At 42.0% G+C, this 25,266-nt stretch overlaps 1 protein-coding gene and 4 non-coding genes across 5 annotated transcripts in view; all 5 read left to right on the forward strand.

Annotated features, from left to right (window-relative positions):
* The window catches only part of CCT6A (chaperonin containing TCP1 subunit 6A), a 36,467-nt gene extending 12,372 nt beyond the window's left edge, over positions 1-24,095 (forward strand). Inside the window, exons 5-14 of the mRNA XM_068268570.1 lie at positions 2,766-2,869; positions 5,170-5,280; positions 7,533-7,692; positions 11,812-11,894; positions 11,973-12,069; positions 12,156-12,303; positions 15,387-15,520; positions 16,752-16,854; positions 22,834-22,906; positions 23,765-24,095. Of these exons, the coding sequence (XP_068124671.1) occupies positions 2,766-2,869; positions 5,170-5,280; positions 7,533-7,692; positions 11,812-11,894; positions 11,973-12,069; positions 12,156-12,303; positions 15,387-15,520; positions 16,752-16,854; positions 22,834-22,906; positions 23,765-23,837 (1,086 nt within the window). The 3' untranslated portion in view covers positions 23,838-24,095. The remainder of the gene's footprint in view (positions 1-2,765; positions 2,870-5,169; positions 5,281-7,532; positions 7,693-11,811; positions 11,895-11,972; positions 12,070-12,155; positions 12,304-15,386; positions 15,521-16,751; positions 16,855-22,833; positions 22,907-23,764) is intronic.
* Positions 138-263, forward strand: LOC137555110 (small nucleolar RNA SNORA15). Its single transcript, XR_011027809.1, has one exon. It is a non-coding gene; the product is annotated as a small nucleolar RNA SNORA15 (small nucleolar RNA).
* LOC137555111 (small nucleolar RNA SNORA15) lies at positions 4,961-5,086 on the forward strand. Its single transcript, XR_011027810.1, has one exon. It is a non-coding gene; the product is annotated as a small nucleolar RNA SNORA15 (small nucleolar RNA).
* LOC137555116 (small nucleolar RNA SNORA22) lies at positions 7,726-7,861 on the forward strand. Its single transcript, XR_011027815.1, has one exon. It is a non-coding gene; the product is annotated as a small nucleolar RNA SNORA22 (small nucleolar RNA).
* LOC137555118 (small nucleolar RNA SNORA22) lies at positions 16,278-16,413 on the forward strand. The gene has a single exon (XR_011027817.1). It is a non-coding gene; the product is annotated as a small nucleolar RNA SNORA22 (small nucleolar RNA).
* Positions 24,096-25,266: the final 1,171 nt, after the last annotated feature.

Below are 25,266 nucleotides of genomic sequence, written 5' to 3' on the forward strand. Positions count from 1 at the left end.
GAAAACTAATGCATTTGCAAAATGTATACATTTTGCAGGGTGCTCATTTTGCTTCTGTACATTCTAATGATTAATTGGAAAAGTATTTGTTTGCTGCCAGTTGCATTATTATTTTTTTCTGTGTAATCCAGTTGTATGCATGGATGAATTCTGCATTTGTCTATTGGTGATTTTTGCAGTCAGACACCATGCTAGAATAGACATCACCTGTGCTTTTGTAAGGCTTTCTGTTTAACAGCATGCCAGCACATGTGAGGACAATTTTCCATTCTTGTGTATATGTTACGGCCAGAACCCGAAGTTTGGCCACTTCTAGTTCTGGCCGGCCACTTCGGGTTCTGGCCGGCCAATGCGCGAACTGGCCGCTGCGCTGCGGCCAATGTGAGGAATGGAATGAATCCTGTAACATTCATGTATCTTCTGACCGCAGCGTAGCGGCCAAACGTATCGCAACTTAGTTATTTTAATGAAATTAAGCCGGCGGCAATGAAACGGATGAAGCCGCCGGCTTTTTCTCTGCCTCTCTCTCTCTCCTTCCTCTCCCCGCCTCTCTCTCCTTCTCTTATTATGGGCAGCACTCGTGTCCCCCCTTCAGAGTCGTTCGTCGCGCCAGGGAGAGCAGAGCGGGGAGGCTGCAGACATCGCTTCTGCCAGTACCCCGCTCTGCAGGAACGGCAGGCTTCCCTGGTGCGACGAACGACTCTGGAGGGGGACACGTAGTGCTGCCAATAATAAGAGAAGGAGAGAGAGGCGGGGGGGGGGAGGAGAGAGAAAGAGGCAGAGAAAAAGCCGCCGGCTTAATTTCATTAAAATAACTAAGTTGCGATAGGTTTGGCCGCTGCGCTGGGGCCAGAATATACATGAATGTTACAGGATTCATTCCATTCCTCACATTGGCCGCAGCGCAGCGGCCACTTCGCGCATTGGCCGGCCAGAACCCGAAGTGGCCGGCCAGAACTAGAAGTGGCCAAACTTCGGGTTCTGGCCGTAACATATACACTTAATGTGCTTCTTTATACATTTCCATTGACTGAGGAAAACACATTAAAATGCAGCATGTTCATGTAGGATGTAAAGCACTGGACAAGTGGGAAAGTTAAACTGTGCGTTCTATGGAAAACGAATGCATTTCAAAATGCATACTGTATAACTTTTTCCAAACCGCAAAAATCACACTAATGAGTAAGAACCCTGATTCACACTAAAAGTGCTTTTAAACCTACAGAAGTGTGAAAAATCTTGTTAATGCGATGCTTTGGGTCCTTTCTCTCTCTTCCGATTCCCACCCCCCCCCCCCCCCCACACATTCCTGTTGACTTGAATGAAAATAATGGCTAAATCGCTGCTATTTTGACGCGATTCTCATTCCACAATTTGGCATGCAGTTTTCAAAACGCATCGCAAATGCATTGCACAATGATTGTTTGGCAGTGTGTCTGCTAGTGATGTTGTGTAGTGAACAGGTGTTCTGTATTGTTGGATTGACATTTGAGCCAATTTTTACCACTAATATCTAGTGCCTGCTGCATTACTTTGCAAACCATTTAGGCCTCACTGTGCATGATATCCTATGGCCTAGGTTCTCAACGTGTGGTACATGTAACCCAGGGGGTACTTCTGATGGTTCCAGGGGTTACTTGGGCCTGATATCCTTAACCAAAAATAACAAATTTAGAGTTTAAAAAAATCTTATTTAAATACCTAGTTAGTATTTTAGCTAATTAAAAGCAATAGTAAATGCTTGGAAATTGTTTAGAACCAATGATCATTTACTACGATTAAATATATATTTGTCAAGGGGTGCTTGTAGTAATATTTATTATGCTAGGGGGTAGGGTTGCCCGCGGTATAACGGTATGACGATATACCGCGGTTTGATTGTGCATGGTAATCATACCATGCACAATCTCGTTTTAGGGGGCAGGGCGTCATAGCGGCAAGTGCACGAACAGCGGCAGGGATACAGATACTCACATGTGGTTCTTGTATCACTTGCGGTTCTTGTGATACTTCCTGTTCTTGTATCACATTTCCCTGAAACAGCGCCCCCTGGGTGCTATTGCAAGATGATGCAAAAACAGGAAGTAGAATTAAGCCCTTACCATCGTGAAGGACCTTGCTGCCGGCAAGCAAGTATTTATCCCTGCTGCTGCGCCCCCTTTCCCTCCCTTCCAGCTCTCTGTGCTGCGGCCACCTAATGCTGACTACACTTATCCCTGGCTACCTATGCTGCGAGCATCTATTACTGGCTACACTTATCCCTGGCTACCTTTGCTGCGAGCACCTGCTACTGGCTACACCTTTCCCTGGCTACCTATGCTGCGAGCACCTACTACTGGCTACACCTATCCCTGGCTACCTTTGCTGTGAGCACCTACTACTGGCTACACCTATCACTGGCTACCTATGCTGCAGCCACTTACTACTGGCTACATCTATCCCTGGCTACTTATGCTGTGGCCACCTACTACTGGCTACAGAGGGGGGGGGGGGGGGGGCCGGGTCCAAATAATTGTATAAGACCATATACAGTCATACCGTGTTTTTTTTGTTTTGTTTTTACGTTATCATACCGTGGAATTTCATACCATTGCAACCCTACTAGGGGGTACTTGGTGAGTACAGGGTTTTAAAAGGGGTACATACCAATAAAATGTTGAGACACGGTAGGAGATGGCAACTGTGCATAAAGGTGCTTTAGAGATTTTTGCAGAGTAACTTAGTAATTTCATTGTTTTAATATTCACTTTTTCATTTTCCTTCAGGCTGTTGTAGATTCAGTTTTGGCCATAAGACAAGAAAATGAGCCCATTGACTTATACATGGTTGAAATTATGGAGATGAAGCATAAAACCGAGAGTGACACACAGTGAGTGTTGCATGCTTTCAGTGGTGAAAAAAATAATGTTCTATGCACACTTATTTTAATGTGGGATGAATCTCCATATTAACTGAAAAATTAAATCCTCCAATAAGAAATTAAGCTTACCTACCCTGTTGTTTTTATTGTCCGCTGTCAGATTTAAAGCGGAACTAAAGTTAATTTTAAAACACAGTTTCACTTACCTGTGGCTGTCCCGGCCGTTCCTCCGTTCTCCCGCCGCCAGCTACTTTCTATTTCCCCGCATGGCCACTGTGTTTATTCACCTTTTTCTTTGTATGGCACACAACTCAACTTACAAACTCCCAATGGAACCTGTTTGTAAGTAGGGGACCATCAGTAGTAGTTTAATTTAAAAAAAAAAAAATTGTTTCTTGCATCTGCAGCAGATGCCTTCATCAGAGAGGAATTCTTCATTGTTAGAGAAAAATTTGTTTTGCTTCTGTATATTCCAAGGATTAATTGGGAATGTACACTCACCTAAAAGATAAGGTATACAATACTAATAGTGTTTGACCCCCTTTTGCCTTCAGAACTGCCTTAATTCTACGTAGCTTTGATTCAACAAATGTTGGCCCATATTGGCTTTGATTCAACAAATGTTGGCCCATATTGATAGGATAGCATCTTGCAGTTGATGGAGATTTGTGGGATGCACATCCAGGGCACGAAGCTCCCATTCCATCACATCCCAAAGATGCTGTATATTGGGTTGAGATCTGGTGACTGTGGGGGCCATTTTAGTACAGTGAACTCATTGTTCAAGAAACCAATTTGAAATGATTCTAGCTTTGTGACATTGTGTATTATCCTGCTGGAAGTAGCCATCAGAGGATGGGTACATGGTGGTCATGAAGGGATGGACATGGTCAGAAACCAGGCTCAGGTAGCCTGTGGCATTTAAACGATGCCCAATTGGCACTAAGGGGCCCAAAGTCAGTGTGCCAAGAAAACATCCCCCACACCATTACACCACCACCAGCCTGCACAGTGGTAACAAGGCATGATGGATCCATGTTCTCATTCTGTTTACACCAAATTCTGACTCTATCGAGACTCATCAGACCAGGCAACGTTTTTCCAGTCTTCAACTGTCTAATTTTGGTGAGCTTGTGCAAATTATAGCCTCTTTTTCCCATTTGTAGTGGTTGAGTGGTACCCGGTGGGGTCTTCTGCTGTTGTAGCCCATCCGCCTCAAGGTTGTGCGCGTTGTGGCTTCACAAATGCTTTGCTGCATACCTCGGTTGTAACGAGTGGTTATTTCAGTCAACGTTGCTCTTCTATCGGCTTGAATCAGTTGGCCCATTCTCATCTTTCCCTTTTCACACCATTCTTTGTAAACCCTAGAAATGGTTGTGCATGAAAATCCCAGTAACTGAGCAGATTGTGAAATACTCAGACCGGGCCCATCTGGCACCAACAACCATGCCACGCTCAAAATTGCTTAAATCGCCTTTCTTTCCCATTCTGACATTGTGTGAAGTTCAGGAGATTGTCTTGACCAGGACCACACTCCTAAATGCATTGAAGCAACTGCCATGTGATTGGTTGATTAGATAATTGCATTGAGAAATTGAACAGGTGTTCCTAATAATCCTTTAGGTGAGTGTATTTGTTTGCTGCCAGTTGCATTATTTTTCTTCAGCGTGTGATTCTGTAAGTTATTTTTTATTTTTATTTTTTAGTGCGTGAATCCAGATGCAGTGCTGCTCTTCCGAGTATCTACTTGGAATTGAAATGGTAATGAAGCTCTGATTAATCAGTTGTGACCGTGGGTGATGGATTAGCTTACCCTGAAGTCCGTGGGATCCTCTGTGGTCCATTCGCGTCACTGGCGAAGGGTTGGTCACGACTCGCTACCATGCTTCCTCCTTCAAGCCGGATGGAAGAAGCATGGTAATGAGTTGTGGAATGCGGCCTACACTTGGCCTGTGACAAGAATGGACGCAGAAGATCCCACGGACTTCTAGGTAAATTAACCCGCGGTCACACCTGATTAATCAGAGCTTCATTAACATTTAAATTCCGAGTAGCTGCAAACTCGTAGCTACTCAGAAGAGCTTCACTGTCTAGGTGTATGCATGGATGAATTCTGCATTTGTCTATTGGTGATTTTTGCAGTCAGACACCATGCTAGAATAGACATCACCTGTGCTTTCGTAAGACATTCTGTTTAACAGCATGCCAGCACATGTGAGGACAATTTTTTTTATTATTGTAATAAATCTGACTGTTTGTAGACCTGGTTTCATGCTGAAATGTATTCTCCCATGATTCTCTATCTTCAGGTTGATAAGAGGGCTAGTACTTGATCATGGTGCTCGCCATCCAGACATGAAGAAGAGAGTTGAAGATGCATTTATTCTTACTTGCAATGTGTCTCTAGAGTATGAGAAAACGTAAGTGCTGTTCCATCTGGTGGTCTGTCCTAGGGAAGATTTAGATTTGTATATTAGATAGATGTCACACTGTGGGTGCCTGTTATTCTACAGCAGAAACTGAGTGGAGAGCTTGGGAGGAAGCGATACATAGAGTGTATGCACATTTAAATCCTGGGGTGCATACAGAAATGTGGCAGAATGTCTCTGAATTTTGCCATAAAATAGAAATGATCTTACGGCTTGCCATTGTCCGTAAAGTATTCATGTCAGAAGAATTTGGGGGTTTTGTGTACACCATAGTATTGTTGCTATGGAAGTGAAATTTTAACATCATGGCAATTAACCTAATTGGCTGTTAGCTCACATGGATACGTCATTTTTATGGTTAACTGTAAAATGTGTACACATACACACGAGCTATGTGTATTTGTAAATAACTTTTTTCCTATGGAACTGCTAGTGTAGGTATGACATTCCTAAGACCCCTTTTAAACTAGGAAGCTTTGCTGTGCGTTGCTCTTTTTGCATGCAGGGTAACGCAGCAGCAATGAAAAGTCCTATGGGGCCTAGTTAATTACATTGTCGTGTTACGCCGGAAATTTGAGGGGCCGCCGACCTGCTGCAAAGTCAACAGTGCTTTACACTTGGATGTCTGCAGCGGCGGAATACATGGAAGTCAATGGTCTACGCACAAATTTTACATTTGGTGGTGCCCATGCACGGAACAATGCACATATGACGGGGAAGCCGTGAATCCCAGTTACATACATCCTTTCCCACTAGGAGTAAGTCACTGGGTAAGGGCCGGCGCTGTGCATATGACCCTGTGGGAGCGCTCTGCTGCAGGGTCATATGAATGAGGATTTGTACGATGGAGGCTGAGCATCGCACCGCAAACGCACTGGCCATGTGTAAAACTGGCCTCAATCTATTAAGTTTTTTTTCTTTAGACTAGTACTTCAATTATTCTGTTTAGAAGCACTGCCTTGCAAAGGCCTATAGAAAGGTGTTGGACAGCCTGCCAAAGGCTATGTTCACATTATAAATCGCCAGCACTATTTCAAGCGCTGAGCGATCTATTGCATTTTTTTTTTAAATTGCTTTTCCCCATGCTTTCTAAGCGCTTTTGCAGAGCTATTCGTTTTTTGTTTTTTTTTTCTTTCCACTTGTGAACTCTTTCACCCGGAAATGAATAAATCCAATGCATTTATTCATGAAAGCACTCGGGAAATTGCTATACAAAGCGCTTTTTCCAGCGCTTTGCGGTTTCCATATTACTTCCATTATAGCCAAATCACCCAGAAAATGGTACAGGCAGCGCTTTGGGGAGAGGAACGCAATTGCAACGCGCACATGGAAACACTCATAGAAAATAGTTTCACAAGTGGTTTTAGGGCGATTTCAGAAATTGCCAGTGCTTAAAAATATATGCAAATTTTGCATGTTATGAATAAGCCCTATGTGCTATTATGACAGGTTCAATAAGATCTAGTCAGCTGCAAGTAATTTTGAGTTAAAGAAGAATTCATGTAGCTTGGAAATGTATCAAACGATTGCTGCAGCAGCATCATTCTATTAGTCTGTGCTCTAGCTGCATGAAAATGTTTACTTAAAACTATTTGCTTCTTGTTGCTTATCCCTACAGTTGCCTACTGTGCCACTGCTGACTATTCCTAATTTTGTTCTTCATGCTTCACCCTTTATGTGGCCTGCGAAACCTTCAAATAGACATGAATGTAAGCAGAAGAAGAGCGGAAATTGAGAGCAGCCACCTGTACTCATAGCGTACTAGAAGTTACAGCATATTAGAACACTGGCACTTGTGCCAGTTGGCATTTCCATGGAGACAGTGGGCCATAGCTGTCATATGTGTGCACATATATATGAAGGCTATGGCCCACCACATGCACAGGTCTACACTTGGTGCTCATGTGTGGCAGTTAAAAAATAGTATATTTGCTCTTCTTGTCTATACCTCCAAAAGCTGCAAGGAAGCATTCCTTATATTTTATCCCCCACCTGCCTGTGCATTATACAACACAAATGTAACTTTCCGTTTGCTGTGAGCAGATTCATGGAATAAAGTATACAGCACATGTTGCTGCTCTCCATTGCCTTCTTTTACTGCAGATGACAGAACACTGCCTGGCTTATTCTATTAATGCAGTAGTTAGGAATTGGTGCTTAATAGCACATTGCTAACACTTCAGTGTGCCTAATTTATAGCTCTCCTTTTGCGCTTTAAAAATGTATGGGATCTTTTATTTCAGGGAGGTAAACTCTGGATTTTTCTACAAAAGCGCAGAGGAGCGTGAGAAACTTGTTAAAGCAGAAAGAAAATTTATTGAAGAGAGAGTAAATAAAATCGTAGCTCTGAAGCAGAAGGTGTGCGGCGATTCTGGCAAAGGTTTCATTGTCATTAACCAAAAGGTGAGTTGTGGCAACAAGTACATTATTTAGCTACTGCACAGAGAACACCCAAGTGTGATATATAACACCCTTGGCCTATAAATCTGTGCCAGATTGAGGACTGTCCTTTACCTCTGCGTCTGGTGAGATCACCCATTCACCTGCACGTATTCATAAGAACAGTACATAGCGTCAGCTTAAAGAGAGTCTGAAGCGAGAATAAATCTCGCTTCAGACCTCATAAATGGCAGGGGCATGTGTGCCCCTGCTAAAACGCCGCTATAGCGCGGCTTAACAGGGGTCCCTTCACCCCCAAATCCCCCTCGATACACCCGGGGAGCGCTTCCTGGTTGGGGCAGGGCTAGCCGCCGCAGCCCTGCCCCACGCGCGTCTGTCAGCGCATATCTCCGCCTCTCCCCCGCCCCTCTGTCTTCCTTCACTGAGAGGGGCGGGGGAGAGGCGGCGATGCGCCGCTGACAGACGCGACTGGAGGCAGGGCTGCAGCCATTAGCCCTGCCTCCAGGAAGCAATAAATCACGACCAAATCTGCGACCAAGTGTAGCAGTGGTCGTTTTGGGGGTGAAGGGACCCCCATTAAGCCGCGCTATAGCGGCGGTTTAGCAGGGGCACACGTGCCCCTGCTATTTATGAGCTCTGAAGCGAGATTTATTCTCGCTTCAGAGTCTCTTTAAAAGCTTGCAATGATCGTTGTTATAGATTTTCACCACGTCCTCCAAGTTAAATGCCTATAATCTGGCATCCACACAATAAAATCATGGCAAAGTGAAGCATGCAGCGTTAAATATCAGCCCTTGCTAATGAAGCAGTCTTGGAAAGCAAGGTGCAAAGACTGCTACCAAAGAACATATAAATCTGCAACTACAGTCAAATATGAGAATCTAAAATGCAAAAGCAGCCAGTAGTAGTAGGTCATGCATGCCAAGATTTGTTCCATGATTTATGTTGAAAATTTGCGAGGGGGGGGATGTTGTGTTCCAATGTGCTAATCCTTTCCTCTGGCCATTAGACATTTGTTCATTCATAAAGGGAAAGCAGTCTTACTATTATATTTATCTCTAGTGAAAATGAATTCAGGTACACAAGCTCCCAGCTGGTACTACGACTTGCATTTTTGGTAGAAAGAGTAAGGTTTAGCAGACTGCACTGTCCACTGCCGGTGCTGTGTTCATGGATAGGGAACTGGCTAATGGACAGAAAACAAAGAGTTGTGGTCAATGGATCATACTCAAAATGGGAGACTGTTAGCAGTGGGGTCCCACAGGGGTCTGTTCTGGGTCCAGTGCTCTTCAATTTATTTATCAATGACCTAGTAGATGCAGTAGTGAGCAATGTTGCTATTTTTGCAGATGATACAAAATTGTGCAGAATCATTAACTCTCAGGAAGATAGTGTCATATTGCAACAGGATCTGGATAGGATGGCTATATGGGCACATACATGGCAGATGAAATTCAATGTTGACAAATGTAAGGTCATGCATTTTGGACGTACTAATGGTCTAGCACCATACAAAATAAATGGGATACAGTTGGGGACATCAAACTTGGAGAAGGACTTAGGAGTACTCATTGACAACAAGTTAAATAATCGTACTCGATGCCAAGCAGCTGCAGCTAAAGCTAACAAAATTTTGGGATGCATTAAAAGGGAAATCAAAACTCGAGATGCTAGCATAATATTGCCCCTGTTTAACTCTCTAGTAAGGCCACATCTGGAATATGGAATTCAGTTCTGGGCACCACATTACAAAAAAGATATTGCAGTTTTAGAGCAGGTGCAGAGACGAGCAACAAAATTGATGTGTGGGATGGAAGGTCTCACTTATCGAGAAAGGTTAGATAAACTGGGTTTATTTAGTCTAGAGAAAAGACGCCTTAGAGGGGATCTAATTAACATGTATAAATACATCAGAGGGCAATATAATACCTTGGCGGATGAGCTTTTTGTCCCTAGGCCTTCTCAAAGGACTAGAGGACATGATCTGCGCATGGAGGAAAAATGTTTTAGCCATTTATTTAGGAAAGGGTTCTTTACAGTAAGAGTGATTAAGATGTGGAATGCATTGCCACAGGAAGTCGTTATGGCAAACTCTATACCTGCATTTAAAGGGGGCTTAGATGCTTTCCTTGCGTTGAAAGACATCCATGGCTACAATTACTAGGTAATGCCTAATGATGTTGATCCAGGGATTTTATCTGATTGCCATCTGGAGTCGGGAAGGAATTTTTCCCTTTAGGGGCTAATTGGACCATGCCTTGTAAGGGTTTTTTCGCCTTCCTCTGGATCAACAGGGATATGTGAGGGAGCAGGCTGGTGTTGTACTTTATACTGGTTGAACTCGATGGACGTATGTCTTTTTTCAACCAAAATAACTATGTAACTATGTAATGTGCTAATCCTTTCCTCTGGCCATTAGACATTTGTTCATTCATAAAGGGAAAGCAGTCTTACTATTATATTTATCTCTAGTGAAAATGAATTCAGGTACACAAGCTCCCAGCTGGTACTACGACTTGCATTTTTGGTAGAAAGAGTAAGTTTTAGCAGACTGCACTGTCCACTGCCGGTGCTGTGCAATGTAATAAAAAGCTATGGAGATCTCAGTTGTGATCTTGACACTCATGATGAAATATGGAACAGACGTGATAGATCAATGTTCCATCAAACACTGAACATAAGTAGTCATGGCCAGGGCTGTGGAGTCGGGGCAATTTTGGGCACCCGGAGTTGGAGTCAGAGTCGTTGATTTCATAAACATCGGAGTCGGACGATTTTTGTACAAAATCCACAGCCCTGCTAAGTATTAGACTAAGGAGTCTCGGGGTCTGAGCCATTTTGGGTACCTGGAGTCGGAGTCGTGGTTTCATAAACTGAGGAGTCGGAGTTTGAAGATTTTTGTACCGACTCCACAGCCCTGGTCTATTCATTAATATATTTTCATTAGATTCCATTTTACTATCAAATGTAAGGGCTGGTTTAAATTGGACAAGAAAGCTGTCCAATTCACAGAATGGACTATAGTGGACATGTCACAGATCCATTGTAAAATGTAGGATCCATTGATACAAGTGCTGACCTGTCCATTCTGTATCCAGTATTTTTGTTACTGCTGGAATGTGGAACGCAAGCTCACATGCTAGGAATAGTCAATGAGATGCAAATAATTCTGAGCTGAAGCAGGATTATGCTAATTTATTCAGCTTGAAGATGCACCAATTGAATCCTGCCTTAGTGCAGTTTGGTCCATTTTCAAGATGCATACATTTTCATAATCATGTAATAACTTTTGTTTGCAATAATGGCATGTGTGACTTTTTTTTTTTTTGGACAACAGAAGTTGGACATGTCAGAATAACAATGCTATTATGGTATGTCTGAAGCAACAGGCTTATCTGAATGGCCGCTTCTTGGGTGTTCTGTTACGTGGAGCGTGACATGCTGTCGCCCTCCATGGCACTGAGCAATACAGTGCGTGATCACTTTAAGTCTCTCGCTTAGGTACAGTGATAGCAAAAAATTAAAACATTTCTTTGTAGAATGGCGAAGGGTTAGGACTTGTCAAACATTTATTGCTGTCCCTTGCTTCCTTTTCTGGGGACCACTGGAATACAGGTCAAAGCCGTGGAGGTCCAGAGATGAGAAGAGAGCGTAACTATCCCCAATAGGGACACAGATAGCAGGGCTGTTGTAAACCCTACATACAGTATTTAAAAAGAAAAAAACTTAAAGGGTGTATATAACCTACTTTGGAAGATTCAAATATGTTGTGTGAAGTTGCAGTTGCTGCCATTTACCAGGGCTGTGGAGTTGGAGTCGGAGTCTGGGTAATTTTGGGCACCCGGAGTTGGAGTCGGAGTCGTGGTTTCAGAGACTGAGTCGGAGTCGCATGATTTTTGCACAAAATCCACAGCCCTGTTAAGTATTAGACCGAGGAGTCGGAGTCGGAGTCTGAGCAATTTTGGGTACCCGGAGTCGGAGTCGTGGTTTCAGAAACTGAGTCGGAGTCGGAAGATTTTTGTACCGACTCCACAGCCCTGCCATTACCAAATCAAAATAATTTTGTGTTTTTATATAATTGAGATTCTTGGTAGTGAATTAAGGCTGTTTCTACCCTCTTAGGGCATTGACCCATTTTCCTTAGATGCCCTTGCTAAAGAAGGGATTGTGGCACTTCGTAGAGCTAAGAGGAGAAACATGGAGAGGTGAGTGGAAGGCGTTGTTTGCTACAGATTACTCAACGTTATATGACAAATTTTACATGACTCTTGTGTTTACTTCAGGCTAACGTTGGCCTGTGGAGGCAGTGCTATGAACTCAGTGGATGACCTCTCTCCTGACTGTTTGGGACATGCTGGGCTTGTCTATGAATACACACTAGTAAGTGTTAAGAGACTGAATGTTATGATCTTCTCTATGATCTGTGCTGTTATGTGCCTGATGCTCTGCATTCATTTTCATTTTAGGGGGAAGAAAAGTTTACTTTCATAGAGCAGTGTGATAACCCACGTTCTGTCACCTTGCTGATAAAGGGGCCAAATAAGCACACGCTTACACAGATAAAAGATGCCATTAGGGATGGCTTACGTGCTGTGAAAAATGCCATTGAAGATGGTAAGTTCTTTTTAGAACCTTGATGTGTGCACATGCACCTGAAACATGACTTAAAGGAATACTATCGATTGAAACTACTTTTTTTTTTTTTGTATTACTCTATATTAGTGTACACATTACCACTAGTGCTAGGGGCACTTTATTTATTCACCCAGGTCTCTCTCTCGCTATCCCTGCTTAAAAATTCATTTCTCACACAGCTCATAGTTTGGGTCACCATGAGCTGCTTGGTTACTCTGTCACACAGCTCACAAATATATTTCACTGTGTCACTCACAGAATGCGGCAGACATGAGGAGAAATACGCTGATCTGAGGTGGTAACAGGTAACTAAATGAGCTGGAATATTGCTGGAATATAACTAGCTATACCACGAGTCTGTGTTTACACTCAGACTGGCTGCCTGCTTGAGGTAATTCACTCCAGGCTGCATCCACTTTACAAGCTGCTGAGAGGGGCAGACCACTGTCTACAATTAGCATTATTAGTATCATTATCAGTCAAGAGAAGCAAAGATAATAAACACACATTGCTAGAATCTTTAACCCCTTACCACCATATCAACAAGATTCTTTCAGCAAGGTGATAATTATACTATAAACTGAGGAGTTGATAGCATCTCCCCTTTGCAGAGACATGGTCTAGCCCTCTGGGAGCTCAGTATTAGGGCTGGTTCAGACAGGCGTTTTTGTGGCGTTTAACGCAGCGTTTCAGACGCAGCGTTTTTTGGGATCTACTGCCATCCCATGCAAGTGAATGGGAGCGTTTAGAGCTGGCTTTTGCAGGCTTTCATGAAAGCCTGGCAGTAGATCCCAGCGTTGCGTCTAGTCTCAAAAGCAACATGCTGCTTTCAGAGGCAGTAAACGCAAGGAAACAATAGCAGAGACCAGAACTGCTAGCCTTGAACGCTTTTCAAAAGCTAGCTTTTAAACGCTGGCGTTTGAACGCAATGCCAAGCAAAAGCTCAGCAGACGCCCGTGTGAACCAGCCCTTAGATACATTTTGTATCCAACACTGATGCCAAAACTGATGGAGGATTTTACAGCTGAGAGGAACAGCTGTGTGAGGAATCATATTGCTCCTAGTACTTGCCCTAATGTGTGCTACAACATACAGCATTTAAAAATAAATGCATACATCGATAGTATTCCTTTAAGTCAATGTGTAATTTACTAGTGTTTACAGGACAGCGTGTTCCTTAAATTCCAATTGCCAAGTTTTAGATTTTTTTTTTATTTTTTTTTTATATATAAGCAAATGCCCTGATTATTTTTATAAATAAGCCTCATATGAACTTTTACAGTACCCTTTACTAAGCCTATGCAAGTCCACTCTTAATTTTAATCTTTTAGGTTTTGGACAGGGTGGGTAATAGTAAGACCTTTGTTAAAGAGACTCCGTAACAAAAATTGCATGCTGTTTTTTATCATCCTACAAGTTCCAAAAGCTATTCTAATGTGTTCTGGCTTACTGCAGCACGTTCTACTATCACAGTCTCTGTAATAAATCAATGTATCTTTCCCCTGTTAGGGCTGGTGCACACCAAAACCCGCTAGCAGATCCGCAAAACGCTAGCAGATTTTTAAACGCTTTTTTTTATTTTTATGAGGCGTTTTGCTAGCGTTTTGCGGATTGCTGCTGCGGTTTTCAGTATAGTAGATTTCATATATTGTTACAGTAAAGCTGTTACTGAACAGCTTCTGTAACAAAAACGCCTGCAAAACCGCTCTGAAGTGCCGTTTTTCAGAGCGGTTTGCGTTTTTCCTATACTTAACATTGAGGCAGAAACGCACCCGCAATCCAAAAAATGCCTCACCCAGGCATTTTTCGTTTCTGCAAAACGCCCCCCGCTCTGGTGTGCACCACCCCATTGAGATACATTGACCAAGCAGATCCGCAGCCGCAAGCGGATCTGAAAACGCCCAAAAAGCCGCTCGGTGTGCACCAGCCCTCAGACTTGTTGGCCTGTGTCTGGAAGGCTGCCAAGTTCTTCAGTGTTGTGGTTCTGATATGAACTCCCCCTTCCAGGCCCCTCTATGCACACTGCCTGTTTAGGATTAGAGCAGCTTCTCTCTTCTCGCTTATCTTTTACAAGCTGGATAAATCGTCCTCTGAGTTGGCTGGGCTTTCACATACTGAGGATTACAGACAAGGGCAAAGCTGTTTGCAGGAGAAAAACAAACAGCCTGAAACTTCAGTGCATGAGATTCTGCAGGGGGAAAGAAACACACAAATGATCTCTTGAGATTCAAAAGGAAGGGTGTATACAGCCTGCTTGTGTATGGATGTATTTTCTATGTGTGGACATACTGTACATCAACCTACTTCCTGTTTTGGTGGCCATTTTGTTTGTTTATAAACAAACTTTTTAAAACTGTTTTTAACCACTTTTAATGCGGCGAGGAGCGGCGAAATTGTGACAGAGGGTAATAGGAGATGTCCCCTAACGCACTGGTATGTTTACTTTTGTGCGATTTTAACAATACAGATTCTCTTTAAAGCGGACCTAACTCAGAACTTACTCTCTCTGCTCTAAAAGATGCACAACAGCGTAATAACCTCAAGAAAAACATTTGTTACAGATGATATTAATCCTGAAATTTGCGTTGTTTCTATTTCCGGCTTGTCTGGAGGCAGACATATTATTAACATCCTGTGCCTTCAAATAAGCTTACCTACTGTGCCAGTCAGGTGACACTGGAGAGATCAAATTAAACTTGTGATTAGACACAAATAACGAGGAATTAGACAGGCTTAACACTCTTAATACGTGAAGAGTGCAGTTCTCTCTGTTTTCCTTCTGTCCTGTGCAAGAGTTCCGGTCCACTTAAATCTCCTGACCTGTGGCATTACCGAGAAGAAAAATGAAATGTCTTCTGTAGGAGCACATAAGTAAAATACTTTGCCGGAGCACATAAGTAACATACTTTTTAACCCTTCTAAATTATACCTACCCCGAACAAAGATAGTGACTCTAAAACTTCAATTCAACGCTGATGGATGACATTAAGAACATATTTGGTTTTTGTCCATACTTGTCAACATTCTTCTCATCAGGCCTCATTGTTTTCTGTTATAAACAGGATGTGTTGTGCCAGGGGCAGGTGCATTAGAAGTGGCTATTGCTGACGCTCTTGTGAAGCACAAGCCTAATGTGAAAGGACGAGCCCAACTTGGAGTGCAGGCTTTTGCTGATGCTCTACTTGTCATTCCCAAGGTATTGGAGAAATTGTATACATATTGTTTAAAATATGGATGCTGTCTTTAACCCCCTGTAAATGCAGGCTTCTATGCTTTTTAACTCTTTGGAATGATTTTTTAACTCTCTGGAGTCATTTATTTGAATGCAGATCAGCTTTAACTGTTATAGTTTATTGTACTTGCTTTGAATTAGTGACTCAGCGTTGTAGCTAAACAATAACATTACAGCTAGCATTTGCAGAAGGTCCACAGTGGTAGCCACATTTTGTCATGAATCCATCAACTTAACTGCTTGTGCAAGGAGGAAAAAGCTTGTACACTGACAGGAGCGTGGCTGCACAAACACAAAAAAAGTTTCACTTACCTGGGCTCTTACCAGCCTCCTGCAGCCATCCTGTGCCCTCTCCATCCACTCCTGGATCCTCTAGTGCCCCGCTGCATGCTAGGTTCATTTTTGCCAACGGAGTCAGCGGGCAGCCACGCATATCATTGCACGCATTACAGCATGTACAGGATGCTTTAGCGGTTGACTTGTATCTTTGTACACGTTGCAGATACAGCGCGTACAAAGATGCATGTTGACACCCGCTAATGCCAGATTTTTCTACAAAAGCGCAGAGGAGCGTGAGAAACTTGTTAAAGCAGAAAGAAAATTTATTGAAGAGAGAGTAAATAAAATCGTAGCTCTGAAGCAGGTGTGCGGCGATTCTGGCAAAGGTTTCATTGTCATTAACCAAAAGGTGAGTTGTGGCAACAAGTACATTATTTAGCTACTGCACAGAGAACACCCAAGTGTGATATATAACACCCTTGGCCTATAAATCTGTGCCAGATTGAGGACTGTCCTTTACCTCTGCGTCTGGTGAGATCACCCATTCACCTGCACGTATTCATAAGAACAGTACATAGCGTCAGCTTAAAAGCTTGCAATGATCGTTGTTATAGATTTTCACCACGTCCTCCAAGTTAAATGCCCATAATCTGGCAGGATAGCTGCAAGGGGTTGGTAGAAGCCCCAGGTAAGTAAAACTCCCTTTTTTTTTTTTAATTGGGTTAAGGTTCCCTTTAATGTGGCCTTTCTTGCAAAATTATTGCAAGGAATCACAGCTAGAAGCCAGTTAGCTTGGTGTGCAATAGAGAAGGTTATTTATGTTTAATATCCATGCCCCCCCCCCCCTTTTCTACACAAGCTGTACAAAGGCATGTGATATTAAATGTTTAATTTGTTTTTGTCCTGCTCTGTGAAGGTTCTTGCTCAGAATTCTGGATATGATCCACAAGAGACTTTAGTAAAACTTCAGACAGAATATTCAGAATCGGGCCATCTCATCGGTGTGGACTTGAATACAGGTATCAATCCATCATGTCTTCAAGCTCATGAATCCTAAGGAATCTTAAGGCTCATATACATGTCCAACATAATGCACAACATTACCAACCACACAAGTTGTTTACATGACAAGTACGTACTCGCACACCAACCAACTAAACAACCAACTCACTTAAACACTATGCATGCAAGCATAATTACAAACTGCACAACATGTCTGCTTTCAAAAGGAACAAAGTTGTTCAAAAGACTTGTACACACGTTCCAACCTGCATAGTTTGGCAGGCTGATCCACCAGTTCGACTCTGTAAACAACCTGTTATCAGTTGGTCATCTGGTTGTTTGCCAACCGTACACACACTATCTTCCAACAGACTTCCAAGTCTTTGAGATAGTTGGGCAGATTGTTGGTATGTGTGGATGAGCCTTTACACATATAAAGATTGTGCAACAGGAGTTGTATATCATTAACATATAAAGGTTTTTTTTATGACTTGTGATACAGTATCTGAAATGTTGCTTTCTCATTTCCATTGAGGACATACCACAATGTGCTGTGGGCTCTTTTATCTGAGTTCTGTACTGAAAATAATCTGTTCTTTTTTTTCTCTGTGCTTTGAAAATGCTATTCTAAATCTGTACAGAAAAATGCATATGCCGGTTAGGATGGAATGAAAATGTAGGGAAGTTTTCTAAGGACCACTAGATGTGCTTAGTCTGCTTGGTATCCCCAAGTGCAATTCCAGTCAGTGCAAAAGTTTGTTGCCACCATATAAAAGTACACCTATTATCATAAGTCTTAAAACATATAGGTCACAAAAATCAATATACAGCCATACTGTTAAAAGCTGGGACATTATACTTTATTTACCATATGGCTGGATTACAAAAATGCTTCCAACCTCTTTAGTGTTTTGTTTTGGGTTTTTTTTTTTTTTTTTTGTGATGCCTCTGTACAGCGTTTCCTCATGGTTCTAAAAGATTTACAGCATAAAATCTACCATTAAAAAAAAACTTAGCAAAACTGCTTTCAAACAGTTGAACACAGCCCTTTGTTCTTCCGTGGAAAGTTCCTGAAAGCTTACGAAAAGGTGATGAGATTATCTTTTGTTTATATTCCTCTGTTGCTACAATTATTATCCAGCCAGCAGGGTGCTGAAAATGGAACTTCAGTGAGCTGAGAAGCAGAGACAGCTGAGAAATTATCACTAGATAGATTTTAATATATAAATACAGCAGCTATGAATAAAATGCAATGGCAGCTTTCAGACAAGATAAACTGTACTTTAGGAACTCGTTGTTTGTAAACTGACAGTTTTGTGCACGAAAGCATAAATGTTAACTGAAGGGGTAAAGAGAAGTAGGAAAACACATTTTTATTGAATGTTATGTTAGTTTTATCACACTTTTTAACCACTTTGTGGACCAGAGCAATTTTCACCTGTCAGCGCTCCTCCCTTTCTTTCACCAATAACTTAATTACTACTAATCACAGCGTAATGATCTATATCTTTCTTTGGGAGTTACAGTAACATGAATAATAAGAAAAAAATGCATTATTTTTCAGTTTTTGGCAATTATGGTGTTAAAATAAAACCTTCTACTGTGGATAAAAGCCACACACTTAATTTGCCCGTTTGTCCCAGTTATTGCAACATTTAAAAAATTTCCCTAGTACAATGTTTGGCGCCAATATTTTATTTGGAAATAAAGGTGCATTTTTTCAGTTTTGCGTCCATCACTAATTACAAGCCCATACATTAAAAATTAATAGTAATATACCGCCTTGACATACATTTTTAAAGTTCAGTCCCTAAGGTTTTTTTATGTAAATTTTTTTTCCCCCTTTATAAATAAATAATAAAAAAAAAAGTTTGGGTGCTATGGGAGGGTGTTGGAGGGAAATGGTTAATTTTAACAGTCTGTGTGGGGATTTTTATTAAGCAAAAATTCAATTTGGTGCAATATACAATTTGGACACAAGATGTCATTATTTCCGATTCACCTACGTAAGCAGGAATCGGAAGTAATGCGTAGCAGTGTAACAGAAAGATACAATGAATGCCGGCGTCTCGTAGACGCCGGTATTCATTGAATCGGGGACTTAGATTTATGAATGGGACCTGCGGTCCCATTCATTAACTCCCCCTCTAAGCGGCGGTGCGCGGGCGAACAGGAGCGAGCGTCTGCTGCATGCTGCTGCAAACTTGTATTCACAGCCCTTGTGCATCCTGTTAATTTTGCAGGGCCGTGAATATACTGCACAGCATGCAGCAAGTAGTTAAGATGTCCGAAACTCAGGCATGAGAGTGTAGGCCAAGGAGAATATAGAATGTGTACATAGCTTAACCACTTCGCCGCCAGGGTACAGTATATCTACGCTCCTTTGGACTTCACTTCCCCGCCCGGAGCGTAGATATACGCACCCCCCGCCGCTGTCCGCGCTCCCGCTCGCACTCCCGCGATCGTGCACGCCGCTCGCCCGGAGATCAATGAACGGGAAAATCCATTCCCGTTCGTTGATCTCTGCCCCCGCAATGATCGGCATGCTTCTACGAGAAGCAGCCGATTATTGTGAAAAAACTGTTTCCCAGCCTCCCTTCCTGCAAGCGTCCTTCCGACGCTTGCAGGACGCCTAAAAAAAAAAAGTGTCCATCTTGTGGCCAAAAAGTAATACTACACCCAAACATTTTTTTCACATACAAATTATTTTTACTATTAATTTTAACTAATTAACTCCCACGCTCCCCAATTGTTATCAATATTTTTTATTTTTTTTTGAAATATTAAAATAAATTAAAAAAAATTACAATAAAAAAAAAACTTAAATAGTTACCTTAGGGATTGAAATCTTTAAATATTTATATCAAGAGGGTATAACACTGTTACTTTATAAATTATGGGCTTGTAATTAGGGATAGATGCAAAACTGAAAAAAATGCACCTTTATTTCCAAATAAAATATTGGCGCCAAACATTGTGATAGGGACATAATTTAAATGGTGTAATAACTGGGACAAATGGGCATATAAGTTACATGGATTTTAATTATAGTAGCATGCATTATTTAAAAACTATAATGGCGGAAAACTGAAAAATGTTTTTTCTTCCAAATGTTTTCCTATTTTCCCATTAAAACACATTTAGAATAAAATAATTCTTGGCATAATGTCCCATCTAAAGAAAGCCTAATTGGTGGTGAAAAAAACAAGATATAGTTCATTTCATTGTGATAAGTAATGATAAAGTTATAGGCGAATGAATGGATGGAGCGCTGAAAGGAGAAAATTGCTCTGGTGGTCAGGGGGTAAAACCCCTCAGTTGTGAAGTGGTTAAAGTGAACCCGAGGTGAGTGATATGGAGGCTGCCATGATAGTTAACTTTTAAACAATAATTGCCTGGCAGCCCTGCTGATCTATTTGGCTGCAGTAGTGTTTGAAGTACACCAGAGACAAGCTAATGGCAGCTAATCTTTTCAGTTCTGAAAGTATTGTCGGTCACCTGATCTGCATATACTAGTTCAGGGTCTATGTATTCGAGGCAGAGGATCAACAGGACAGCCAGGCAACTGGTATTGCTTAAAAGGATATAAATATGGCAGCCTCCATATCCCTCTCACCTCAGGTTCACATTAGAGGAAACCTAAAATGAAATAAATGTGACCCGTGTAAGTTACCTGGGGCTTCTTCCAGCCCCCTTCTGGTTCCTTGCCATCCTGCTCTTTTCCAGTTTTTATCATTTTTATTGGAATTTTCAAAAGGATTATAGTCATATAAATGACATCTTACATCATAAACACATTTACATTATGAAGTTATACAAGGACCTGTTTAACCTTCCTGGCGGTAAGCCCGAGCTGAGCTCGGGGTAAGCCGCCGGAAGGCACCGCTCAGGCCCCGCTGGGCCGATTTGCATAATTTTTTTTTTGCTGCACGCAGCTAGCACTTTGCTAGCTGCGTGCAGTGCCCGATCGCCGCCGCTACCCGCCGATCCGCCGCTATCCGTCGCGCCGCAGCCCCCCCCCGTCGCCATGGCGACGGGGGAAGCCCTCCGGGAGATCCCGTTCTTTGAACGGGATCTCCGGATCTCCGATCGCCAGCGGCGATCGGAGGGGCTGGGGGGATGCCGCTGAGCAGCGGCTATCATGTAGCGAGACTTTGTCTCGCTACATGAAAAAAAAAAAAAAAAATTTTTAAAAAAAGATTTGCTGCCCCCTGGCGATTTTTTTTTTGCAAACCGCCAGGAGGGTTAAACATCTTACATATTAAATCTGTAATGATAATATATTTGAGGTTTATCCACACTTCAGAATTTATGTGATAAACACATTGCATCTGTTTTTAAACCCTTTTCCATGGAGTTGATCTTTCCAGAAAATGGGAGATTGAAACCTCCCTACTTAGATTCCAGAAGTCTTATCCATATTATGCTGGGTACACACAGTGAGATTTTATGGTCGATTTACTGTCAGATCGATTATTTCCAACATGTTCGATTTTGCTTTCCGATCGATTTCTGTTAACTTAAATAGGAAATCGATCGGAAAATGCTCGTGGATCGATCGGAAAGCAAATCGAACATGTTGGAAATAATCATTCTGAAAGTAAATCGACCATAAAATCTCAGTGTGTACCCAGCATTATGCTAGGTACACACCATACAATTTTCTGTTAGATTCTTCTGTTAGATTTACCTACAACATGGAAAAAAGCTATCTGGCAGGTAAATCTAAGAGAAAATCTAACAGAAAATTGTATGATGTGTACCTAGCATAAGTTCTTCTGTTACAATGCAATCTAGAGGTGTATACTTATGAGTATGGTAGAAATCCTTTGAAGTGTTGTAGATAATTATATAATGAAAATATCGATCTATATAAGCTATTCAATGCTAAACTATTTATCACCAATTTTAGATATTTGCTGTATTGATTCTCAATGGAGCTGACCTTCCAAGAAATGGGGGATTAAAACCACCCTTCTTAGATCCTGGGAGTGGCACCCATATTTTACCTGTAATGCACCCATATTTTGGAGGTTTATTGGTGAAAATGTAATGTGGGTCATATCAGAACTATAGATATGTCTTAAATGAAATGAGATCTTCCAATATAGGTTTGATTTCTGTAGAATAATTAAACTTAAAAGTCCAGCGGGACATGCTGTCACAACATGGTTATGATAGCCAAAGATGTAACTATTATCTATACTCCAGCAGAGCCAGCATATCAAGCTTATTAGTGAGAGGAGAATGCACTATGTATTTAAACATCAGATAATTTAGTTTCCAGATAGATCGAAGATCCTGCTCTGTTCCATTCAGCCGAAGTGCTCCTCCGAAATTTGTCAGACTGTCTGTTGCATGTGCGGTCCTGGCCACACTTCCTCAATTACACTCCCATAGCTGGGAGGGGTAATCGCATGCACAGTTGCAATTTTTATGAACTGCACAGAACACTCTCCGCCACGAGAGCTTGATTGAGGAGATGCACAGCTTGGGGCTGTACATGCAGCTTTTGGAATAACAAGGGACCAGGACTACTACAGGGGGCTGGAAGAGGCCCCAGGTAGCTTAAAGTGAACCTGTAAGGGGGGGGGAGGGGAGGGGTGTCACCAGGGTTACTTTCCTCGGGAGGGGGGAAGCCTCTGGATCTTAGCGGCTTTCCACGGCCCCCCTCACCAGAGGGGGATCCAGCGCTGGGACTCTCGATCTCCTCCTTGGCATGTGCACCTGTACACTAGTAGCTCCCCGCTTGGGCTCCGGTGGACGTAGCAGAGCTTGATCGGGTCCACTCTACTTATCTTAAGGGTCCAGAGGCTTTCACCTGCCATTTATTTCACTTTAGTTTCACGTTAAGTTTTGGCATTCGCGATTAGCAAGCAGTTTGTGTCATTGAAATAACATATTTAAGGTAATCAAGTGTATACAAAAACATATTTTGTAGTTATGTCTGGCAACTTTAAATATAAAGCATTGAAAATGTTTTCTCCTTTTTTAAGGTGAACCAATGGTTTCTTCAGAGGCTGGAATTTGGGACAATTACAGTGTTAAGAAACAGCTTCTCCATTCCTGGTAATTTCATGTTTAAAATGTTTTCTCTTTTATGTAATGCTCACAGAACCATGAAACAACCTTTGACGTCAAAATACTATTCAGTATATTTATTGCATTGACTTTTCTTTTATAGCCATCTGAATAACAAATGTGTTTATAATGTGCAGCCAGTGGTGATGATTATTAAGCATTTAGAAAGTAGTGAATTCATAACACCAAGAATTTCTACTATAGCTATAGTTGTGCCCATACTATACTGTCAAGGTCAGTTTGCAGGTTGGAGACTACAGTAACAGGGTGTAAGAGGAAGCTTAGTGTGCCAGAGACGTACAACATGAAAGATTTGTTACTCACCCAGGGCTTCCTCCAGCCCCATAAGCACGTGCGAGTCCCTCACCATTCTCCTGCGGTCTGCAGTTCAGCCACAATCAGCCCTGGTAACTGGTTCAGTCTCATCAGTCAGGGTCTTCTGCGCATGCGCAGAAGACTGCGACTGAACCAGTTACCAGGGCTGATTGGCAGATCGTGGGAGGATGGCGAGCGACTCATACATGCTTATGGGGCTGGAGGAAGCCCAGAGTAAGTAATCTTTCTTGTTGTATGTTTCTGGTACACTTTAACTGGTTGGAGGATGCCCACACAAGCATGGGGAAAAACAAACTCCTCACAGATAGTATCCTAGATGAGATGTAAACCTGGGACGGAAGCAGTGTCTGGCAAAGATGACCACTATGCCACCCATGGTGGTGACACACTTCTTTACAGTTGTGTAGTATGTAGCCCCAAATAAGATGAGGATGAACTGAGTTTTTACACACAAATCTCTGTTGGAGTGATAACCCTGTCTTAAGTAACATTGTGTATGTTCTATTTCAGCACGGTCATTGCAAGCAATATTCTTCTGGTGGATGAGATTATGAGAGCAGGAATGTCTTCTCTGAAAGGCTGAATATCGCATCTTTCTTCCAACTTCAAAGATGGATTATTATGCATATTTGAAGCATTCTGCAGCTGTTCAGATTATTTTGCTGAGCCAATGGTTTGAGAAAGCTCCTGTCATACGAATATATAAAACTGTAAAACAATAGCACCTATTGAAATTCATTTGATCTAACCGTAAGAATTTATTTATTTCATTTTTTTATGGCACTGAAATCTACAAGAAGGCCCCTCCTGTCTTTGTACTGAATAAAAATGTAATCTCTGCTGTTTTGGTTGGCTGCTTTTACTGATTCTTTGGCTGTAAATGACTACTTTCCAGAACCACTATATTACGTTGTTTCCCCTGGTTCAAAGTTGCTTACCTGCGTTGAAAGGTTGCAACAGTGTTGCAAGAGAGACATTTGGGGTTATCATGATGGATGGAAAGAAACCTGTTGCAGAAGAGCAACCAATCACCGTAGGTTTCTGCTGTTAAATGTAACAAGAATCTGAGAAGTTCTGGGTAACTGCAGCAGTTTAGAAAGTTCGTCCCGTTTTAAAGTGATCCTGAGATGACCGTGATATGGAGGCTGCCATATTTTTTCTTTTAAACAATACCAGTGTGACAATCCAGCCCCGCGATCCCGTCTAAAAGACCGGTTGTTGGATCATCAGAAGGTAGTAATGTGACAGAGCGTGCCAATCCCCTCGAATCTGCCCCATTAGCATTCGGGTAATAGTCACAACCGATAGCAGGAGGTACGGTGAGCAGACTGACAATGATTGGTTGCAACGCTGTCGACACTATGTAATAGTGACAATCAATCACTCACCAATCTCTTATTACTAGGCCACTGTTGCCATGCAGGTCTCATGCACTAGAGACTTCTGGAGGCAGATTCACTGAGTGTGTAGTAAGCGGTTAAGATTAGTTGGAGGTGCCCATACATGTACAATCCCGATTGTATGCACAATTGGCAAACAAATCGATTTTGCACTGGAAATTGGGTAATTTCACTGCCACCACTCTCCGATTTGATAGGGTGAATAGACCCCAACGCTATCATAATATGGCAGCGAGCCCAATCACGTCCGACATGCTCCAGTTACCGTTGGGGAAATTGTCACTTCTGACGGCTTGAAGACTGAGCAGTGTGACGTTAAAGAAAGGTTACTGGGTCCATATATGATGCAATCTCGATTGTATATACAATCAATAAACTAAAGTTATCGATTCCGCACAGGAAATTGGGTACTAGCTAATCCTAGAAGGAAGAAATGGTTATTTACAACCTAGCTAGCAAATCAACAATTTATAAGAAAATAAAGCAATGCGGTAGAATGACTATTCAGAGGGCAGGTTCGTTATAGCAGCAATCAGATGACCAGAACAGGCACAAGACTGAACGATAAAATTGTTTTTTTTTTATTCTAAATCTACATACACATAGTATACT

The sequence above is a fragment of the Hyperolius riggenbachi genome, chromosome 2 (assembly GCF_040937935.1).
Source record: "Hyperolius riggenbachi isolate aHypRig1 chromosome 2, aHypRig1.pri, whole genome shotgun sequence".
In the NCBI taxonomy this organism is placed as follows: Eukaryota; Metazoa; Chordata; class Amphibia; order Anura; family Hyperoliidae; genus Hyperolius; species Hyperolius riggenbachi.